The sequence below is a fragment of the Ursus americanus genome, chromosome 36 (genome assembly GCF_024610735.1).
Source record: "Ursus americanus isolate L20-20 chromosome 36, mUrsAme1.1.p, whole genome shotgun sequence".
In the NCBI taxonomy this organism is placed as follows: domain Eukaryota; kingdom Metazoa; phylum Chordata; class Mammalia; order Carnivora; family Ursidae; genus Ursus; species Ursus americanus.
The window spans coordinates 25,953,245-25,974,300 of record NC_142162.1 but is presented as its reverse complement, the minus strand read 5'-3'; the positions used below and the strand labels follow the sequence as shown (position 1 = coordinate 25,974,300).

At 39.6% G+C, this 21,056-nt stretch overlaps 1 protein-coding gene across 3 annotated transcripts in view; it reads left to right on the top strand.

Annotated features, from left to right (window-relative positions):
* Nucleotides 1–21,056, top strand: part of ZNF106 (zinc finger protein 106) — a 64,037-nt gene that overhangs the window by 17,804 nt on the left and 25,177 nt on the right. For 2 of the 3 annotated variants that reach the window (XM_045771487.2, XM_045771481.2), the window contains exons 2-6: nt 3,677–3,762; nt 8,045–8,106; nt 13,955–14,155; nt 17,063–19,243; nt 20,237–20,870. In XM_045771487.2, coding sequence (XP_045627443.1) covers nt 3,709–3,762; nt 8,045–8,106; nt 13,955–14,155; nt 17,063–19,243; nt 20,237–20,870 — 3,132 coding nt within the window. In that variant the 5' untranslated portion in view covers nt 3,677–3,708. Of the gene's footprint in view, nt 1–3,676; nt 3,763–8,044; nt 8,107–13,954; nt 14,156–14,238; nt 14,300–17,062; nt 19,244–20,236; nt 20,871–21,056 lie in introns of those variants that run through there. The other variant, XM_045771494.2, reaches the window with a different exon arrangement.

The window sequence follows — 21,056 nt, the reverse complement described above, 5'->3', positions numbered from 1 at the left end:
ATTTGTCTCTAAAGGTCTGTTTCATTGTTGTATTAGCTTGTTGACATTCAGCTTCCTCAGATGGACAAAATTTTACCCTATAATCTTATTTTGGTGTTTGTCCTCTGTTACTGAATAAAATTATTTCAGAAATTCAGGAGTGGTATGCAGTGGGTTACAATAGCAAGGAAACTGCTGAGTGACCAGGAGAAGTGGAGAACCGTAGGGCTCTTCCTCACGGGTCCTTTGGCCATGTTGTCCAGGAGTTACAAGATTAAATTAGGGTAGTTTATAACCTCATTACCTCAGAATTTTAAATCCCTAAGGAAGGAACCCAGGTGAGGGAGCAGATATCTCTGTTAGAGCCTGGTGTTGTGTGTGGAAGGAAAAACTGCTGCTTGGGGAGTGAAATTAAATTCTCATGTAGGGCATCTTTGCTGGGATGCAAGAGGAAAATAGGCTAGTGCTAGAGTATTGTAAAATAGAAAACCTTCTGGTCTTAATCCAAACCCCAATATTTTTTTTAAATGTTTTTTTATTATGTTAGTCACCATACAGTACATCCTGGTTTCCGATGTAAAATTAGATGATTCGTTAGTTGCGTGTAACACCCAGTGCACCATGCAGTACGTGCCCTCCTTACTACCCATCACCGGTCTATCCCATTCCCCCACCCCCCTCCCCTCTGAGGCCCTCAGTTTGTTTCTCATTGTCCATAGTCTTTCATGTTTCATTCCCCCTTCTGATTACCCCCCCTTCTTTATCCCTTTCTTCCCCTACCGATCTTCCTAGTTCTTATGTTCCATAGATGAGAGAAATCATATGATAATTGTCTTTCTCTGCTTGACTTATTTCACTTAGCATTATCTCCTCCAGGGCCGTCCCAGTATTTATTCAGCTCTCACATTTGGTAACCCAAGATAGTTCCATTTGGAACAGTTCAACAAATGCTTATGGGGTGCCTGTATTATGGCAGACATTGTTTTAAGTGCTACATCTTCACTATACTAGTGAACAAAATACACAAAGTCCCTGAAAATAGAATAAAGAATTAAAAAGAAATATATACTATATCAGGTAGTAAGAGATGCTTGCTTCAGTTCTCTCTTGCTGTTTAACCACCCCAAAATTTACTGGCTTAAAAGAAATATATATTTTTTTTAAAGATTTTGTTTATTTATGTGACAGAGAGACAGCCAGCGAGAGAGGGAACACAGCAGGGGGAGTGGGAGAGGAAGAAGCAGGCTCATAGCGGAGGAGCCCGATGTGGGACTCGATCCCGGTAGGCCGGGATCACGCCCTGAGCCGAAGGCAGACTCTTTAACGACTGCGCTACCCAGGAGCCCCTTAAAAGAAATATTTTATTGTTTCTTAACATTGTGTGGGTTGAAAATGGCTCATTTGCAAGGTTCTTTTAGTCATCTCACTTGGGGACCCTTATTTGCAGCTGGACTTGGAAGACCGACATGGCTCACTTGCCCAACATGACTGTCAGATGGTGCTGGGTGTGGTTTGGGTGCTCAGCTGGGCCTCAGTTCCCCTCCTCCTTTCCTTGTGACTTGGGCTTCTCACAGCATGTGGCTGGTTCTAAGAGAGAGTGTTAGAAATGGGCAAAGGAAGGAGCTGCAGGTTTTTTAAGGCCCAGTCTCAGAAATTACTTTGTCACTTCTACCACATTTTTTTTTTTTTTTTTTAGATTTATTTGTTTGAGAGAGCAAGCAAAGCTCAGGGAGGGGCAGAGGGAGAGAACCTTAAGCAGACTCCCCGCTGAGTGTGGCCTGACGTAGGGCTCCACCTCACCACCCTAAGCTCGTGACTTGAGCCAAAATCAAGAGTTGGACACTCAACTGACTGAGCCACCCAGGCACCCCACATCTGCCACATTTTATTGGTCAAAACAGGAAGGGAAAATGAACCACACCATTTGATGGGTGATGGTGACAAGATCACATTGCAAAAGAACACACAGGGTAGGAGATAATGTTGTGGCCATCTACAGAAACAGTCTCCTACAGTGCTGTTAAAGCATATGAAAATTAGGTAGCATGCCCAGTGGTCCCTTGGATCTGTGTGTTGCTTCAACAGTATTTGGATGGAACAGACCTAGGGACACCCCTTCTTCTAGTCTCCTACCACTCTCCAACCTCTTTTCCAATCGCAACCTTCAGAACCATCTTCTAAGCTATCTCCTGCCTCCAACACTTGTGTTCTGAGCTTAGCTCCTTATTGCCAGACATGAGCTCCCACATTCATCAGAATTATTCCACCAGGTGGAGGCTGCCGTCAGCCATCCGGTCAACCTGTATCTGCAGGCTTCCTACACCTACTTCTCTCCGGGCTTGTATTCCAACCATGACGTGTTGGCTGTGGCACTTCTGAGGAGAAGTGTGAGGGTGCCCAGTATCTCCTGAAGATGAGACACCCGTGGGCGGCTGCAGCCTCTAACAGGACGTGTAGAAGCTGTCCCTAGATGAGTGGGGTGGAACCTTGGACACTATGGGAGACGCCGTGGTCCTGGAGAAGAACCTGAACCAGGCCCTTTTATATGTGCATGGCTTGGGTTTTGCCCAGGCAGAGCCTAATATCCTTGACTTCTTGGAGAGCCATTTCCTAGATGAGCAGGTGAAACCACCTGACTAATACCTGCAGTTGGCTGGCCCCCAGGCTGGGCTGGGCAAGTATCTCTTCCAAAGGCTCACCCTCAAGCATGACTAAGAGCCTCTAGAACCCAGTGGCCTCTGAGGGGCCCTTTGGCATCTCCCTGGTGTCGGGGCTTCTGCCTGAGCCTCCCCCTGCAGCCATTAGGCAGCTTTTAACCACCCTGAAGCCCTCTCCCAAGTCCGTAGACCAAATGGAAACAATAAAAGCTTTGTGCAGCAAAAAAATAAATTAAGCAGGTTAATAGCATAGGAGGAATGGGGAGCAAAAAAAATACAGCATTGTATAGGTCAGGGAAGGCCTCCCTGGGTGAAGCAACATTTCAGATACTGATGGAAATGAGAAAGTGAGAGAGTGCGCCATGAGAACCATAAAGACATCTTAAGGAAGCATGTTACAGGCAGAGAGAATAGGAGATGTAGAAACCCTAAGGTGGGAGAATCCCTGGTGTGATCAAGGACTAGCAAGGAGGTCAGTGTGACTGGAATGAAGTGATGGAGGCAGTGAGGTGGTGCATGGAGAGTGGGAGAGGAAACCGATTTTGTAGTCCCTGGCAAAGGACTGGATGTTGGGTGAGTGAGATGGGAAGCTGTTGGAAGATTTTGCACAGAGGAGTTAAGTGATCTGACTTAAATTTTAAAAGAATTCTGTTGTGAGAATCTTTGGCTACTATTTTGAGAATCGACTGTAAGAGGAAAAGAGTGGAACTAGGGAGGCAAGTCAGTAGGCTAGTGGCTTGTGAGATGACAGTTGAGCTCACTAGTGAGGGAGGTTGGATTTGGGATGTCTTTCAAGGGGGGACTGACGAGATTTGCTGATGAGGGTGGATATGGGGTGAGAAAGAGGGATCAAGGATGACTTCCAAAGTTTTTGCTCCAGGTACCTGGAAAACTTGAATTTTCGTTTACCAAGATCGGAAGACCGGGAGGAGCAGGGTGGAGGTGAGGGGAGCAAGACTTGTGTTTTGAGGTGTGTTAAGGTGAATCTACGAAGACATCCCGGGGGAGAAAGGTTACTAAATGTTACTTCCTCATTGCAGGTGTGACGTTGAGTGCTTCAGATCTGGTCACTATGGTACGAGAACGAAAATGCATATTGTGCCACATTGTGTACAGCTCAAAAAAGGTAATAAATACATAGAAGAGGGAGAATCTGAGGCTTTATGACTGATCTTTTTTTTTTTTTTCAGAGACGTGGAATTTGTAGACGGGTAAAAGCTTTTAACAGTGTCTTGTTTATGCTTATTTCCTATATCATAGTCTCATCCCACTGGTTTCTTTCTCTTTAGTGCCTCATAAAGCCAGTAACCATATTATTAAATCTCTACCCAAAATTTGAGGATACTCAAAAGTTGATAACAGTTACTAGTTTAGTTATACCAGTTATAGAGAAAAGACCTTAAAATTCAATTTACTTGAGGTTATACTACTTTCTGATTAGCTAAGGGTACAGCATTTGTTGTCTGTACCTGCATTGTTTCTGCCTTGGCTTGTGAAAAGTGCCGCAGAAAAGAAATGGTATTAACAGTACCCTAGATGTCCACAAGGTGGGAATGTTGCTCAGAGAAAAACACATTTTTTTTTTTTTTTAAAGATTTTATTTATTTATTTGACAGAGAGAGACAGCCAGCGAGAGAGGGAACACAAGCAGGGGGAGTGGGAGAGGAAGAAGCAGGCTCATAGCGGAGGAGCCTGATGTGGGGCTCGATCCCATAACGCTGGGATCATGCCCTGAGCCGACGCTTAACCGCTGTGCCACCCAGGCGCCCCTGAGAAAAACACATTTTTAAGCACTAAAAGAATTTACCTGTGTCTTAGGGAAATTGGCGGTAATTTGTCTCGCTTTTTGCTTTTTCTTGCCTTTATCCTTTGCTTTCAAAGTAGGGCTGCTAGCTTAAGTACTGAGAAATTTTTTCCTAAGGGGCTTTCAAGATGCTCTGGATTATCATTGAAACTTCAGAGAACTGGGAAGATAGTCACGAGCTAGGTTAGCCAGGGAGGTCGAGTGAACCTGGAAAGATGTTTGGGGGTAAGATGGTTTCAGAGAAATAGGAGAGAAATATTTTAGGTGGGATAACAACATGTATAGAGATACAGAGGTAGAATTGAGTGTAAGAGTTCTAGGAGTCCACGAGAAGGCTTATCTAAGGTAGTTTTGTACTGGGGATCTGGGACTTCAATATAATTTGTAATTTAAATGCAGACAGTTATAAAATGTGTTGAATGCCAGACTGCTGAGGGGTTCAGTTACGATCCATCCAGTAGGCTGCAGTGAATTTTTTTTTTTCCTGTTTAGGATTTTTGTTAGTGATGGAAAAATCAGTTGAGATTTTAAAATCATGTTTAATAATACAGCTGCTGCATTTTACAAAAGTGAAAGAACTCTTCCTCTAGTTTTAAAATTTTTTGACCAGGGTTTATGCAAATTTATAATAAATAAATTAGGCAGACACTCAGGGGTGTCACGTCAGACTTCCGTGGAGCAGCAGCCCTGTCTTGTGATATCTCATAATTCTGCCATTTTAAGTCTTTTGGTGTTTCTTCTACTCTGGTTAGTTTGTTTATTTAATAAGAATCACCTAGGATCCTTGTTTGTTTGTTTCTTTTTTTTTTTTAAGATTTTATTTATTTGGGAGTGCGAGTGTGAGCAAGAGAGACCGAGCACAAGCAGGGGTAGAGGGAGAGGGAGAAGCAGGCTCCCCAGTGAGCAGGGAGCCTGATGCGGGACTCAATCCCAGGACCCTGAGATCATGACCTGAGCCGAAGGCAGACGCTTAACCCACTGAGCCACCCAAGCGCCCCTCTACTCTGGTTTAAAACATGTTTTCATCTCTTCATATTTTTCATGGATCATAATGAAAAATCAAGAGCTGGGATTCCCCACTCCTGCCTTAGGAAATGCCAATTAGAGGTTTTTAAGCAAGGGAATGGCATGATTTGTGTGTTAAGGTTAATGTGGTCGGTCTAAGGAATTAGCGGAATGGGTTAATTGAAAGAGATAACTCTGATACTGAGTTTTAGATTGATTATCAACAGCGTACATTGAAGCAGTGCTTTCCTTTAGTCTTCCAAACTGTAACCCTGATTTCTCCAAATATACTGTGGACAAGAAAAAGAATCTTAAAGTGCTCTGAGTATGGGAAAAAACTGTGTACTACATCCCTGAGCATTCTGATGTTCACTAATTTATTTTTTTAAAGATTTTTTATTTGAGAGAGAGAGAGGGAGCACAAACAGGGGGACGGGCAGAGGGAGAAGCAGGCTCCCCACTGGATGCTCATTAATTTGTGAAAGACTGAGAAGCCCTGGAGTTAAAAATACTAAAAAAAAAAAAAATTCTGTTGAATTATTCAATGTTTTATAAATTTGTTCAACTGCCAAATCTTTTCAAAAAAATTTTCCTTTCTCCCCCTTCTTTAAATAACACATTACTGATTAATATTATAAGAGCTAAATAGAAGCTTAGTAACTGAGCATTTGGGGCTATTATTTTAATCTTATACCTGTGGATCTTTCCTAGTTATTTTGAAAGCTCAGGTTGTCACGCTATTTGCATTTATTCCTAATAAATTTCGCATGTAAATTTAGGAAAAGATTTGTGAAGTGTTTTAGACAATCAGAAGTCACCCTAAAACAAATATTGAATGATAATGTTTTTATAACTGAAATAGGATACAGAATTGGTTTTTATATCAGAGAATAACCTATTTCAGTGAATGCTGTTTTGATCAGGAATGGTTTCATTGCAAGAAACAGAACCAACTTAAATTTAGCTCAAAGGAACGGGATTTGGTATATGTAAATCTAATATAAGGAAAGAGCGAACAAAAGGATACGTAAGGATTTGAGCAGGTCTTGTGTATTGTTCATGGACTGTTCTCGTTCTTGATTATGCCACTAATTTGATTCCACTTTCAGCTCTGTAAGTGTTCATTCTGGTTAGTGGCCAATCAGTTGTAGGTTGGGGGGGGTCACATGTAAAGCTGTCCCCTCCAAGTGAAGCCTTTATGAGATAGGAAGGAAATGTTGGTCGTCTTCAGTAAAATTGTCATTTAAAGGAAGTGTCTGGAATCACAAACTGTTTGTCGCACTGTGGTAGGTAACCTAAAGTAAGAATAGGTAACTGGGTTGTTGTATTCTTTTTGACCAATGAATTGTACATAATGAAAAATCTCACTGCACTAGGTGGTTACAGCGTGACGTGGTATTTAAAACCTTAGCTTTGGTGTCAGAGATGTCAGGGTCTGAGTTTGACCACTTGATTATCTCTGACTCTGAGAGGACAAGACTGAGTATTTTCACACTTAGCCCTTCAATGCCTAGCTCTGTACTTGGCATTTAACAAGCAATGATAAATACTTGGTGAATAAATGAGTTAGCTTCTGTGTATCCTTGTATCCTTATGAAATTAGTAATATTCCCTCAGCAGTGTTTTGCAGTTCATATGAGGAAATGTTTGAGGCAGTTAAACACAGGGTCCAGTTAATAGTAATACGCAACAATTATAGCAGCCCTTTACTTTATACATGAACAACCATTCTCTAATTACAGTGTGCTGCCCATATATATGTCCGCGTGACAAAGAGAGAGACGTTTACAGCTTTTTGAGTTTTTTGCGGTGTGCGTGCGTGTATGTGCGCATGTTTTTAAGTGGAAACTCTTTCCACGGATTTCATTTTCCTCCCATTAAGGATGGGTTGGAGGTAGAGGAGACCCTAGTAGATTTTCAGACATTTCATTAGAACCAAACAGATCAATTGGGGGAGAGCGTGCGTTGAAGATGGAGGCATGATTGAGCTGTGTTTGAAGCAGTTGTAAAAAACTTCTGATCAACCGCAGGGAAGTTCTTTTATATCCATAACTTCTACCTAGAATTAATATATCCATCTGTTCATTCAGCAGGTGTTGACAACTGTATGCCAAGCCCAGGCCAAGACTTGAGTAAGAATTGTAGCTTATTTTTGAGAAACTCTGAGTTGAGCGGGGAAAGTATGGAGAAAAGTAAATAGTTGAGAAGTTAAGTGATTTCAGAGTTGTTTTTTTTTTTTAAATAAATTTAGTAAATTCTTTATTTAGGGATAGAATTTAATAAACCCACATAGTTTATTCTTAAATCTTTTGCCCCCTAAAGACGGTATACTTTCTAATCTTTTTGGAAAGCCATTTAAATAGGTTTTTCTTAATAATTCCTTTATTTAAGAATGAAACAATGTCAAAAACATAGCTAGAATAGAATAGAAACAAGAATTATTAGGAACTGATTTCAATATTGAATTGAGAAGGGTAACCAGGACAAACACTTATGACACAAAGAACTTGAACCTCAATTGTTGACTGAGTAAAAACAGAGGAATTTCTTTTCCCAGAGCAATCCCCCTTAGTTTAATCTGCTTTCTTTAATTTTGAAGGAGATGGACGAACACATGCGGAGCATGTTGCATCACAGGGAACTTGAGAACCTGAAGGGCAGGTATGGGAACGGCTCTCTTCCATAAACTTGTGACTTTCGGGGGATCTGAGTGCTGAGGGTGCCTGTTAGCTTATTTTGTAGTAATCCTTCATAAATGAATATGGTCCTATGACACAAAACTATCTTTTAGAACTCTTAACAACTACAGTAGTTTTTTGGCATTCCAAAAGGATCAATCTTTGTGCGTCTCCAATGTATAGAATTCACAGCAGCTCTAGGTAGTACATTTGTAACAAAGGTGGGTGGGGATGGGGAGTTCTCTCATTAGTACATTTTCTCATTCCTATATGCCAGCCTTGAAACTAAGACATTTCTATGTTATTGCCTCAGCAGTGTTACAAATTACTACATGCCAGAAACCTGTAGTGTTGCTGGAACAGTCTGAGAAGTCCAAAGTCTGCTGAAAAGCACTGAGTCTCATTAGTGTAAATAAAATCAGGGTACAAACTTTGATATCTAAGAATGCTATTTTGTGATGTAAAACTTGAGATGTTTAAAGAAAGAAAGTCTAATAAGTAAACACAAAATTAAATGGAGCATATGTGTGTATTCCGTGTCCTTTTTTTTTTTTTCCCCATCTGTGGTTCTTCTTTGGTGTTTTTGACTTGAATTTGAGGTTTGGCGATAGCATGAACAGAGAAACATTGGGAAACTAGGAGATACTAATTTTATCTTATTGCATGAATAACAGATACAAGCTTTAATCATGATGCCAGACTAAGTCATTTGAAGTTATTTGTATTTCAAGTAATACGGTTTTAGATTGTGTGGGCAAATTAATATGTTAGTAAACTTTCAGTATCTGTTCAGTGTATTTGTGGAATTTTTCCATGGTCTCAGTTCCTTACTATGTGAGGGTTAGGTCTTAGTAGCAACATAAAAGAGGCTTTTATTCAGAGTTAGCGTGGAGAATCCTTGTCCTAATACCTTGAATATATGTGATCTTTAGCTCATTATCATTGGAAATGATAGTCAAACCTTTGATTCTCTAAATGGGTATCATCTTATCCCGTTTCCAGCAGACTTCCTGTTGGAATTCACCTTTTTCTGGGCTATTTACCTGCCACCTGACTATATTATAAATCAAAACACATGAGGTCAAGTAAATCTAGTCATTAGGAGAGAAGCCACTTTTATTCCAAGATTAATGCCTTATTTTCTTCATATATCCACTAATCAGCTATTTGAGACGTTAAAAAACCTTTTGATTACTTAAGATTCATATTCATAATGAATACAGAATTAATTGTAAAAAGTAAAAAAAGTAGAAGTCCTCTCAACCCTAATGTGCCCCAGCCCCCAAGTCCTGCTCACTTCTTACAGGAAAGTAAACACTTTGGTCCATATCCTACCCAAACTTCTTTCTGTGTGTATACATAGATTTACGTTTATATATAGACACATTTGGTCTTGTCTTATTAACGTAACTGAACTATATGCCATATATTTATTGTTCAGTAACTTTTTTCTGCTACTCCACCCATCAACTGTGCCTTGGAGATTTTGTGTATCATTTTCAGTTATTTGGACCATAGTCAAATGATGAAGGAGAAAGCATTTACAAGCCTCCAGGCTAACAATAAAAATGTCAACCTTAGCATCCAAACTCATTTTATTTAGAAGGGAACACTTAGTACTTACTTATTTGTATTTTAGATACAGTGCTAACCAGTTTTATATGGTCTCCTAGCCTGTAACAAATTATAAGGGTGAAGGCAAAGCAGGTAGCAAGGAAAAACAACTGACAAAACTATAAAAAACAACATCTCAAAAATCATTTACTTACTTGGAGCATTTACTGTAGTGATGAACTGTGATCACTAGTTTGTACCATAGGGACAAATAGTTATTAGTCATCATTTTTCCTTCCTCTCTTCAGTTTGTGATTATTTTCTGTGGAATTCATGTTTAATTACTGGCTTTCTGATGTTAAGGCTTTCTGTTTCTCTTTATATTTGTATCACTCTAATTTTTTTTTTTTAAAGATTTTATTTATTTATTTGACAGAGATAGAGACATCCAGCGAGAGAGGGAACACAAGCAGGGGGAGTGGGAGAGGAAGAAGCAGGCTCCTAGCGGAGGAGCCTGATGTGGGGCTCGATCCCAGAACGCCGGGATCACTCCCTGAGCCGAAGGCAGATGCTCAACCGCTGTGCCACCCAGGCGCCCCTGTATCACTCTAATTTTTAGTTGTGATCTGGTTAAGAAATTTAAAGAGCATATTTTTTAGGTTTTGAATACAAATTTGAGAAGTAAGAAACTTTCAATTTTATTTTAATTAATTACTTTTAAGTTTATTTTTATTAAGTTCAGTAAGAAACTTTCTTTTTTGGTGCACAATTTTGGACATCTGGAACATTTCTCTGTTTTTTCCCCAGTATACTTATTCAGATGTGTGGCCTGTTTCTACAGATAAATGCTATTAAAAGGGCACAAACCTTTATTTACCGACCAGCTGTTGTGGTATAGTTAGAGCAAGCTTAATAAAGAAAAGCTTATGGGTAGAATATCTTAAGGCTTTGCCTTTCACACATGAGAGGAAATTGTGTGGTAACAGGATGAAGTTAATTTGGGCGCTCCTTTAAATGTCCTGAGGACAGTTTTTGCCTTTATTAGTCAAGAAGTAAAGCAGTACGTGTTCCCCAACAATTACTTTATATAGTTATTCAAAGTAGTAAATATTTTAACTGGTTATTGATAGAGAATTGGAAAATAGCATCATTAAAATATTATTTAATTTGCCATTAACTTTTTAAATATGTGGTTTCCCTAACATCATATGTAGAAGCATGAATGCCTGTTGTATGTAGAACAGGTGATATGCTTTCCTCCAGACACAGACACTTGCGTTTTTAAGAGATGTGTTTGTCCTAACCTGTTCTTTCCCTAGATAAATGTGAATTCTCTCGTCTCCTATTTTGATGTTTCTTGTAAAGATTCTCTCTCTCTCTTTTTAAACTAGCATTCGTTTATAGGAAAAACGTTAGGAATTTTTGTTTTTGAATAGTTTGTTTTTAGTGCTAACTTTTGTGTTACACTTCTTGCCTCTACCCTTGTGGGCAGGGTCTCTTTAGGTGTTTTTCTATTAAATATAACTTTAGAACTATGGTTAATACCCTTTCTTACAAGGAAAGCACATATGTTTAAAAAATCTGTGTTTGAGTATTTGTTACATATCCAACATATGCCTGCGCTTTGGGGATTGCAAAGTGTGTGGGTTTATGATTGTGAATGTTTATTTTTAACAGAGTTAAATATTGTCTACACTGCATTCCTTAATATTTTAAACAGTGAGGTCTTCCAGTTATATCTGTGAAGAGAGAGGGATTTTGATGGTTTGAATATGAGGAAAATTCTCTGCATTTTAGATGTAAGGGTATAAGCAGGAGTTTTATTCAAGAATGGCTTTAGGAAAGATGTCCCTGGTATTAAAATATACAGTTTAGCGTTCTATAAGTTTTTACATAGAAAAGTAGATGAAAACATTTTCCATAATTTTAGAGAATTTAAAGCTGAAAAGATTTCTAACCAGAAAATTCAGTTGATTTGAATTTTCTTTTTAACTTTATGTTTTAAATTTAAAAAAAAATTTTTTTAATTGAAGTATTGTTGACACACAGTGTTATATTAGTTTTAGGTGTAAGACATAATGATACAGCACCTCTGCATGTTATGCTATGCTCACCACAAGTATGATTCGAATTTTTATGATAGTGTAAACTATGTATTCTAGGTTAGTTGCAGTTTTCAGACTCTTCCAATGTTGGACAGATTTATACTTACATATTTTTAACTTCTTTTTGTGTTGCCATGAGAAAAGGCTTGATTTCTGTTACAAATTAACACTTCATATGAGCTACAGTAGTTTTGAGAGAAGAGTAGGGGTATCCTTGGCAAACTGGAGGAATTTGAGGATTATTCTTTAGTGGAAAATGCTCAGTGAAATAGTAGATTTAAGCTTTTTGGAGGATTAGAAATACAGGATAATCAGGTAATGAGATTTTCGAGGGAACCTGGTCAGAACTCATTAAGTGATTCTTAATGTCAGAGACTATATTGTATCCAGAGCATTTGAGGTTACAAAGTTCAAAAAAGGTAAAAACTTAGGAATTTTCTCCATTTTTCTGAGGTGTTTTCCATGATTCTTACGAGGTGAAAAACTGTTTTGTTTTAATTTACTGGGCATTATTTCTACTTTGTCATGGTAGGCAACTGTAGCCATATAGTTAGCATGATGCCCAGAATTTAGTAGGTATTCAGCAAGTGCTTTGTTTTGTTTTGTTTTGTTTTTTTAAATGCATGTTCAGGTGGTCTGTAATAGAAACCATCTTTTGGTAAGTGAAGTGCTCAGTTTTGAGGTTCTCTTCTGGTTAATTGATATGAATTCTGCCATTCTTTATAGACAGATGTGAGGGGAGGATGCAGCAGTGTTGTGCATGTGTGTGTGTCTGTCCGTCTTATCAAAGACAGCATGTCTTTTTATGTGGATTTTTTCTTTTTTTTTGAAGACTGGCATAGGGAGGGAATTTTATCAGTGGAGAAAGCACCAGCTTAAATCTACATAACTACCCTTACCATTGTTTTCCTTGCTTTTCCTGGTTACCTCCAATAACTGTTCCTCCTTTCTGCTTTTCTTTCTTTTGCCTTTAGCTAAAGATAGTATTTAAGTTGGTGGCTTAGGTTACCTAGGAGAGTTACTCATTTTTCTTGGGTGTGTCTCATGTATACATGGGATATACATGGTTTTAAGCCTCTGCTTATAAAATAAGTAAATAAATAGATGAATAATAGAGATTCGCATAGGAAATGCAAAAATATCACTAGTGTAAACCCAAGACAAGTGATAGAGTTAAGCCCATTGAGCCATTATTGAATGGCTATTACTGTCCATTCATTACACTTGTGGCCATGGCGTTCAGATGTTTCTCATCAATGGCTGCATAGACAGCTGAACCAATCGAGGGATTGCAGGAAGCTAAAAAAAGCTGTTAAATTATTCATTTACAGCTCTAGGTGTTGATTAAAGGTTTTGGTGTTGTAAACTGGCCAAGTATGAGATTTACCATTGACTGTGTAAAGTAAAAGAAAAAACCTTCAGTTTGTTTCTGAGCTAAGAACCAGGTTTTGCTTCTCTCTAAACTTTTGCATTTTCTGAAACTTGAGAAAAACCATTTGCCTAGCACAGCTGTTAACTTCCTACAACTGAAATGCTTTCCATTCCCTTTTAAATAAGCCCTTCTGAAGCAGAATGTAGGTCACATGTATCATCCAGACCAAAAAAGTTTGCTGAGACTACTCCTATCATTTGCTCCGGGGTCCGGAATCTTCACATTCCAGGCAGAGCTCCAGCTGTTCCGATTTAGCTACCACATTGGGATTGGCTAGGCTGCCTACTCTTTTCTCCACCCCTTCACTTTCACTGGGAGAAAGCTCTCGAGCCTGAGATAAAATGTCAGCGCTGTCACCAGGCTCCTGAGTGCAGCTGGCATCATGGGTGTGCTCTAGAGCAACTTCTGTTTGCTCTGAGCCCCCTGCCCTGCCTCCCCTTTCACCATGTTTCCTCTGGCAAGATTTTAAGTACAGCAATTCAAGAAGATTTCTCCTCCTAAACTACATTATTCTGAAGTGTACTGCCTCTTGATTGCTGGAAAAGAATCTTAAAATCATTTAAAAAATAACTTATGAACAAACTTACTAAAAGTGATGAAAGGAGCATTGAAATTGATTAGCACTAATCCTTCACTGTGCCAAAGTGTGCAGTGTTTTTCAGAGGAAACCGTAAGAGATCTGTTGAGTGTGCCATGCCAGTGGCGAGAATTGAATGTCCCTCATCTCCCTCTTTCCCTAGGGACAGTAGTCATGAGTGCCGAGTGTGCGGGGTCACAGAAGTGGGTCTTTCTGCATATGCAAAGCACATTTCTAGCCAATTGCACAAAGATAATGTTGATGCCCAGGAAAGAGAAGATGATGGAAAGGGAGAAGAAGAGGAAGAAGATTATTTTGACAAGGAACTCGTTCAGTTAATAAAGCAAAGGAAAGAACAAAGTCGGTAAGTAATGATTTTGATTTTTAAAAAGGCTCTTTTAAATAGAGTGTAATAGAGATTACATTTTCCATTTCTATACTTTTCAGCCTATAGCCTTCAGACTTCATCGCAAAGGTTAGCTTGAGGTTGTTGTCTTATGCATAAAAGGTCAGTGGAATCCTTTCTTGAACTACTGTACTATCTGTTTAAAAAAAAAAAAACTCAGGAAAACAACAACAACTCAGTATTGCCCCTCTATAAAAATTAACTATAGGTGCTACATATCTGACATTTTTACTATGTTGATAACTGTGTTTAGAGCTGTTTTTATTGCTTCCAATTTTTTTGGACACCAGCGAATTGTTTTATTTGGTACCCAAAATTTCTAGTGGAAAGGTGTTAGTGTATAAGCTTCTTTGATATATGTATATAGTATTATATCCATTAGGTAAAAATGTTTTGCCTGATATGAATTAAAATGGTGCTTCTACCAAATTTGATTAATCTTTTATTATTTAGTGTGTCAGTAAGTATTAATTGAATAAATTTGTATTTTAAGTTTGACAGTGTCAAGATCAAGATAAGTTTTCCAGCTTGTACTCTATAATTTGATACCTACTGCTATAATTCAGGTATTAGGCTTTTGTATTTTTGCATTACTGAGTTGTGGTCTAAGGAATTTAATTAATGAAGCAGAAATTTTCAGATTTCTCTTTCTTTTCAGTAAGAGAGAGAAGCGGTTAAGAGGTTGGGTAATTTTTTCAAGTCTTAGAATATAATGAGAAACGTTACAATTCTAAAATAAAATTTTCAAGATACTTTTTGAATACTAGTTATGCTTGGTATGCACTTCATTTTTAGTTAGAGGTTTAGCATAAGAAGGAAGTAGTTTTCCCTGTACATGCTACAAGTGTTTTGAACAAGTCCTTGAAGGAGACTTTCTTAGTCTTAAAACGTCAGTAGTGGCATGGTTCTTAAATCCGTTTAGTTGCTTAGTCCTTCAAATGACATTGTTACTACTTTAGTATAGCTGCAGTTTACTCTTGTTTTAAGGGTGTTGAAGTCTCTAGGAGACTAACGTGTATTTTTTTCTTACACAATTGTGCCATTATTAGCTTATCTGTATAGATGATTAAATATTAAGTCAGAAGGTAAAAGAGCTCAGTAAATTAGACATTCATATCATAGTTAATATTCTTTGAATATTCTGATATGCTTCTTTGGTGATTTATATATAGTCATCTACTTATTTCTTTAGGAAGTTTTTTTCTTTTTTCCTTCATGAGGTTTTTAATTTAGATGGCTTTTCCTGGGCTATGTGTTTGGCTGCTTTTGTCCCCTTGATCTAGCTAATTCAGGGCGATCTAGGAATTCTACTTTGTGACAGATTTATTGCTCGATCCACCCAGTTCCGGATACCATTAATGTAGCCAAGTCCATAATCTTCTTGGATGTCAAAAGTTGTATACTGCTTAGAAACAAAAGATAAAAGCAGTTTGGGTCAGTAGGTGTTACAAAAATCCTGTACATGTATGTAATAACACTTGTCACTTGGGGACTTAAGGTCTCCTATTTAGAAATGGTTGTAATTCATAATGTAAGTAGACGTTTGAACTTTCAGGTAAGTTAACTTTTAGTTCCATCTTGTGAAAAAGGAAGAAATTCCAAATTTCCAAAATCTTAGAGACATTAGATGCTTTTAGAACCAGTTCAAGTCAGTACTGAGTTTAAGTCAGATTAAGAGGCGGAAGCCCAACAGCAGAAACTTAGTTTGGGGATTTTCAGTCTCTCAGAGCCCCAGCAGTGAAGAACGTAGGTGCTAGAAGCAGACTGCCGAGGTTCACATCTCTGCCGTACCACTTCCTGGCTGTCTTACTCTAGGCAAGGTACTCAGCCTCTCCAGTGCTCGGTTTCCTCACCCAAAAGGTAGGAATAAGAAGAATTGCTTCAGGGCCGTGAAAACTAAATGAGATGGTGTCTATAAAGTGCTTCAAGTGCCTGACGGTTAGCAGGTACTCAGTACGCTTTAGCTAGTATTACTCCGTGTTTTGAGCACCTATGCACGTGGAGCACTATGGCAGGCACACCACAGGCAGTCTGTAGAGGAAGGTGATTTTGCACCTATTCCTGTGATGTTGACTTAGGTTTATCCACATGTCTCTGGGCTCCATGGCTAACACGAATAGTTGAAACAGCTGTAGCTTTATAAAACCCTCTAGCTCATGGAGCTCCTTATAGCACTGATTGCGGGTGCTGCTTATTTGGTGTGTGTTATTTTACTCCTGTTTGTGATCTCACTTTCTTTCTCAGCTAGGCTGTAAGCCTTTCAGGAACGGGAGCTATACATACCAGTTCTCTTTCACCACAAACAGTCATTGGATGTGTGCCTGATACAGTGTTTATTAACGAAGGTGATGATGCAAAGTGAAATCTTAGCGTTTAAAATAGGTTAAGAAACTGGGTTTTTGAGAAAGAACCTACAACTGGAAAAATCCACAGTATTAAGAGCAGCTGAACTTAAGTTGTATTAATTAATGATAACTAGCCAAAGCTACAAAATATAATTGTGCTTCTTTTCAAAAAGGTGCATAATGTAAAAACAATAATTGGATGATAGGACAAAAGTCCCGGAACATGCTAAGAAAAATAGGAGCAGGAAAAGGTGGATAGTATAAATGTGTTAGATTTTTAACATTTCTCAGGTGATAGCAGAAACAAGATATACTGTTTAATGTCTTAATCAATAAACTGTGAAATAGAAGTTGAGCTGTATTAAAGATAGGGAAGCAGCCACTTTTAGAAATAAAAATAGACTCATATATTCTGAGTAACCGAGGAGATACTAGGTAGTGGGAAGTTTGATGGGCTCTGCCTGTACAGGAAACATGATAATTTCTTTAAATCTCTAATGGAAGACTGTTCTTCTCCCAGACAAGATGAACCTTCTAATAGCAGCCAAGAAATAAACTCTGATGACAGGCGACCCCAATGGAGACGAGAAGACCGAATCCCTTACCAAGACAGAGAGAGCTACAGCCAGCCAGCATGGCATCATCGTGGACCTCCTCAGCGAGACTGGAAGTGGGAGAAAGATGGCTTTAACAATACTAGGAAAAACAACTTCCCACATTCTTTGAGGAATAATGGTGGGCCAAGAGGATGTTCCGGGTGGCATAAGGGTGTTGCAGGAGGCTCCTCAACTTGGTTTCACAACCATAGTAATTCTGGAGGTGGTTGGCATTCAAATAGCGGAACGGTAGATTGGAATCATAATGGTACAGGAAGGAATTCCAGTTGGCATTCTGAAGGAACAGGTGGCTTTTCCAGTTGGCATATGAACAGCAGTAACGGAAACTGGAAATCCAGTGTACGTAGTACAAATAGTTGGAGTTACAGTGGCCCTGGAGACAAATTTCAACCAGGGAGAAACAGAAATTCTAACTGTCAGATGGAAGACCTAACGATGCTGTGGAACAAGAAATCGAAGTCAAACAAATACAATCAAGAGAGATATAGTTGGCAGCGGCAGGAAAGTGACAAAGTGGGTACGGCTGCCACGTATAGAGGTCCTTCTGAAGGATTTACAAGTGATAAATTTCCTTCAGAAGGCTTACTCAACTTCAATTTTGAGCAGCTGGAAAGCAAAACTACTAAACAGACAGATCCCGTAGCTTCCAAAATGGGTGGGAAGAATGGCGGTGTAGCGAGGGACAAGCTCCATCGCTGGACCCCTTACCCTTCCCAGAAGACTCTGGATTTACAATCAGGAATGAAAGAAGTCGCCAGTAACAAGTCAGAAATGATAGAGAAGCCTTTCTTTGACTTCAGCTTGACAACCACAGGAACACCAGAGCTCCAGATTGATGAACCAAATAATTCCCCCACGCTGAAAACACAAAAAGAAACACATAGTGGATCTCTTACTCACAAAGCCCCTTCTGACTGTGCAGCTTCTTACGAGGCAGTGAGAGATTGCCCCATTACAGAAAAGCACGAACAAGAGCTTCACCTAAGTAAGATGCCATCTTTAAAATCTGCACTCCTTCCAATTCCAGTCACCAAGTCAGTTCCTCAAAAGCCAGATTTAAAGAATCCCTCAAAAAACACCAAAACAAATTCTTTTTTTCCTGGAGAACACTCAAATCCCTTGAACAAACCCACTATGGAAGACAGTCACGCATCTTACGGAACCAAATTGCGAAGTTCATGTCCTCATGTTTTAAAAGGGAATAAAAGTACATTTGGCACTCAGAGAGAACCTGACGAAAATTTCAGTGATACGTTGCAAAAAGCCAAAGAGGTGCTACAGTGTCATGAGTCATTGCAAAATCCACTTCTTGGCACTTCTCAAAGGACCAGGAACTTTGCAAAAGCAAGTAGGAATGTAGAAGAGTCTGAAAAAGGATCTTTGAAGATAGAGTTTCAGGTACACACATTAGAAGATGAAAGCGATGGGGAGCTGTCCGACACGGAAAAGCACGGATCAAAAATTGGAACCCTGGGCTCTGCCACCACAGACATGTTATCCTGCAGCACTCACCTCGCTGACGAGAAAGAGGGGGATGACCAAAACCTGAAAGCATGTAGAAAACTCTCCACTAATGCATGCAATTCAGCAGTTCATCACAAAGAACCTGAGTTACCAATGCCCTCTGCAGCCAGTCCACCCTCTGGCTTACTGCTAGACTTGAAAACTTCTCTAGAAGATGCACAGGCGGATGACCCTGTTAAAGCTCACGTATCTTACGAAACAGAAGGTTTTGAGAGCGCTAGCTTGGATGCGGAGCTTCAGAAAAACGATCTAGGTCAGTCCTCGGGCCCTCTTCTGCCTGAGCTCAGTAAGCTTGGCTTTCCTGCCTCCCTCCAGAGAGATCTAACCCGGCACATTAGTTTGAAGAGCAAAACTGGAGCACACCTTCCTGAGCCAAATCTCAACAGTGCTCGCCGCATTCGCAATATTAGCGGTCATCGGAAGGGTGAGACAGAGAAGGAATCTGGGCTCAAGCCAACCCTTCGGCAGATTCTAAATGCATCTCGGAGAAATGTCAACTGGGAACAGGTCATCCAGCAAGTAACCAAGAAAAAGCAAGAGCTAGGCAAAGGCTTGCCCAGGTGTGTACCTCTTTTTAGTATCCCATTTCTCTTTCTTTTAAACTTACCCTTTGACCCTGGTCAAGAGAATTCTACTTGTTAATTAAATGTTTGTAAGACATACATGTCGTAGATGTCTGGTTTAAATATTAAGGAGTGACTGCTTCTGTAACAAATGCAGTAGAGTGTTTGCTGACAGGGAATTCAGGCTGCAAAGAAGCACATCAGCCTCTAAGAAATGGGATGAAACGTAGAAAAAAATGATCCGAAATCCATCGCTTTAGTTACTGGGGCAAGAAAGCGATGGTGTGAGAAAGAGTATCTGTGCATCTGTATCTGTCTCTAGATCTTAATGAGCGGTGCAGTCTTCATGTGTCACTGCTCTTACTGCCTTTTGCTCAGAACCTATAAATAGTTACCCTTCTTTATGTACTCTTGATCACAGAATACTTGCTCTTAAGTGCTTGTGTGGAATTTTGGCGGTTCATCTTAGGTTGAGGTGCTAAACTTTTCGGAATGGTAAAAGCAGCATCAAACGTAGGATTGCCATGTGAAAATCAACCTGTATTATATTACATAGCCCTTCAGGCTAAAATTTTTATCCTTGTTGAAATAGCATATTTGTTGTGCATCCTTTATCATCACTTGAATATTGAGATTATAAAGTTCTTGTTCTTAGCCTAGTGCCTGGCACTTGTGAATGCTCCATAAATATTTTTGTTTGGTTGGTTTGGATTTGTGTGCTGTTTAAAAATTATTTGTTGTTGGTTTAGAAAAGCTCCACGCTAATAAAACTCTCAATTTTCACTTCCTCAAATGTATTCTCTTAACTGTGCGCAAGTCTCTAATTCAGTACTTGTTACATTGTAGTACTTAACAGATGGTTATTTACTTTATGTCTGGAACACTTAATAGACTGTGAGCTTCTTGAGGGCAGAAACCATCTTATTTATATTTGTAATCTCATTAAGTGGTGCCCCCTCTCCCCTAACCAGGTCTTTGTTTTTTCTTAAGGTTTGGCATAGAAATGGTGCCTCTAGTTCAAAATGAACAAGAGGTCTTGGATTTGGATGGGGAGCCTGATCTGTCCAATCTAGAAGGATTCCAGTGGGAAGGTATTTCCATTTCTTCGTCTCCTGGGTTGGCAAGGAAGCGAAGCCTTTCTGAGAGCAGTGTGATCATGGACAGGGCTCCTTCTGTGTATAGCTTCTTCAGTGAGGAAAGTACAGGCAAAGAAAATGAGCCCCAGCAGATTTTTTCACCTAGTAACTCGTTGAGGGCTGCACAGAGTCAGACAACGACCATGGGCCTTAAGCAGGAAGTGACACCTCTGGCTGCCTCCCTAAGAACAGGCGAGAGGGCTGAAAATGTTTCTGGTCAGAGGCGACACAGTGTGCAGTTGTCCTCTGACCGAACAATACCTTTGATGCACTTGGCCAAAGACCTGAACAGCCAGGAGAGTTCTGCGGCATCTTCAGAGAACCAGCATACCCAGGAGAGTAATGGAGAAGGAAACTCTTTATTATCAAATACATCCTCAGCCCTTGGAATCTCCAGTTTGGCAGACGCGGCCACAGACAGCAGCTGTACCTCTGGTGCCGAACAGAACGACGGCCAGAGTGTGCGAAAGAAACGGAGAGCCACTGCAGTGAGTACGATTGCCCATGCTTGTTGTAGGACATGTCACACGGTGACTTGGCTGTTACAAGGAAGATTTAACTGTTTAATGTTTTCCGCGTAGCTGGGGTTGTGCTTCTTCCTACTCTGAAGTAGGTTTGTGAGGTTCTTACTTTCATATTCTTATGCTCTCGGTTTCTTTTACTGAGTAATTCTA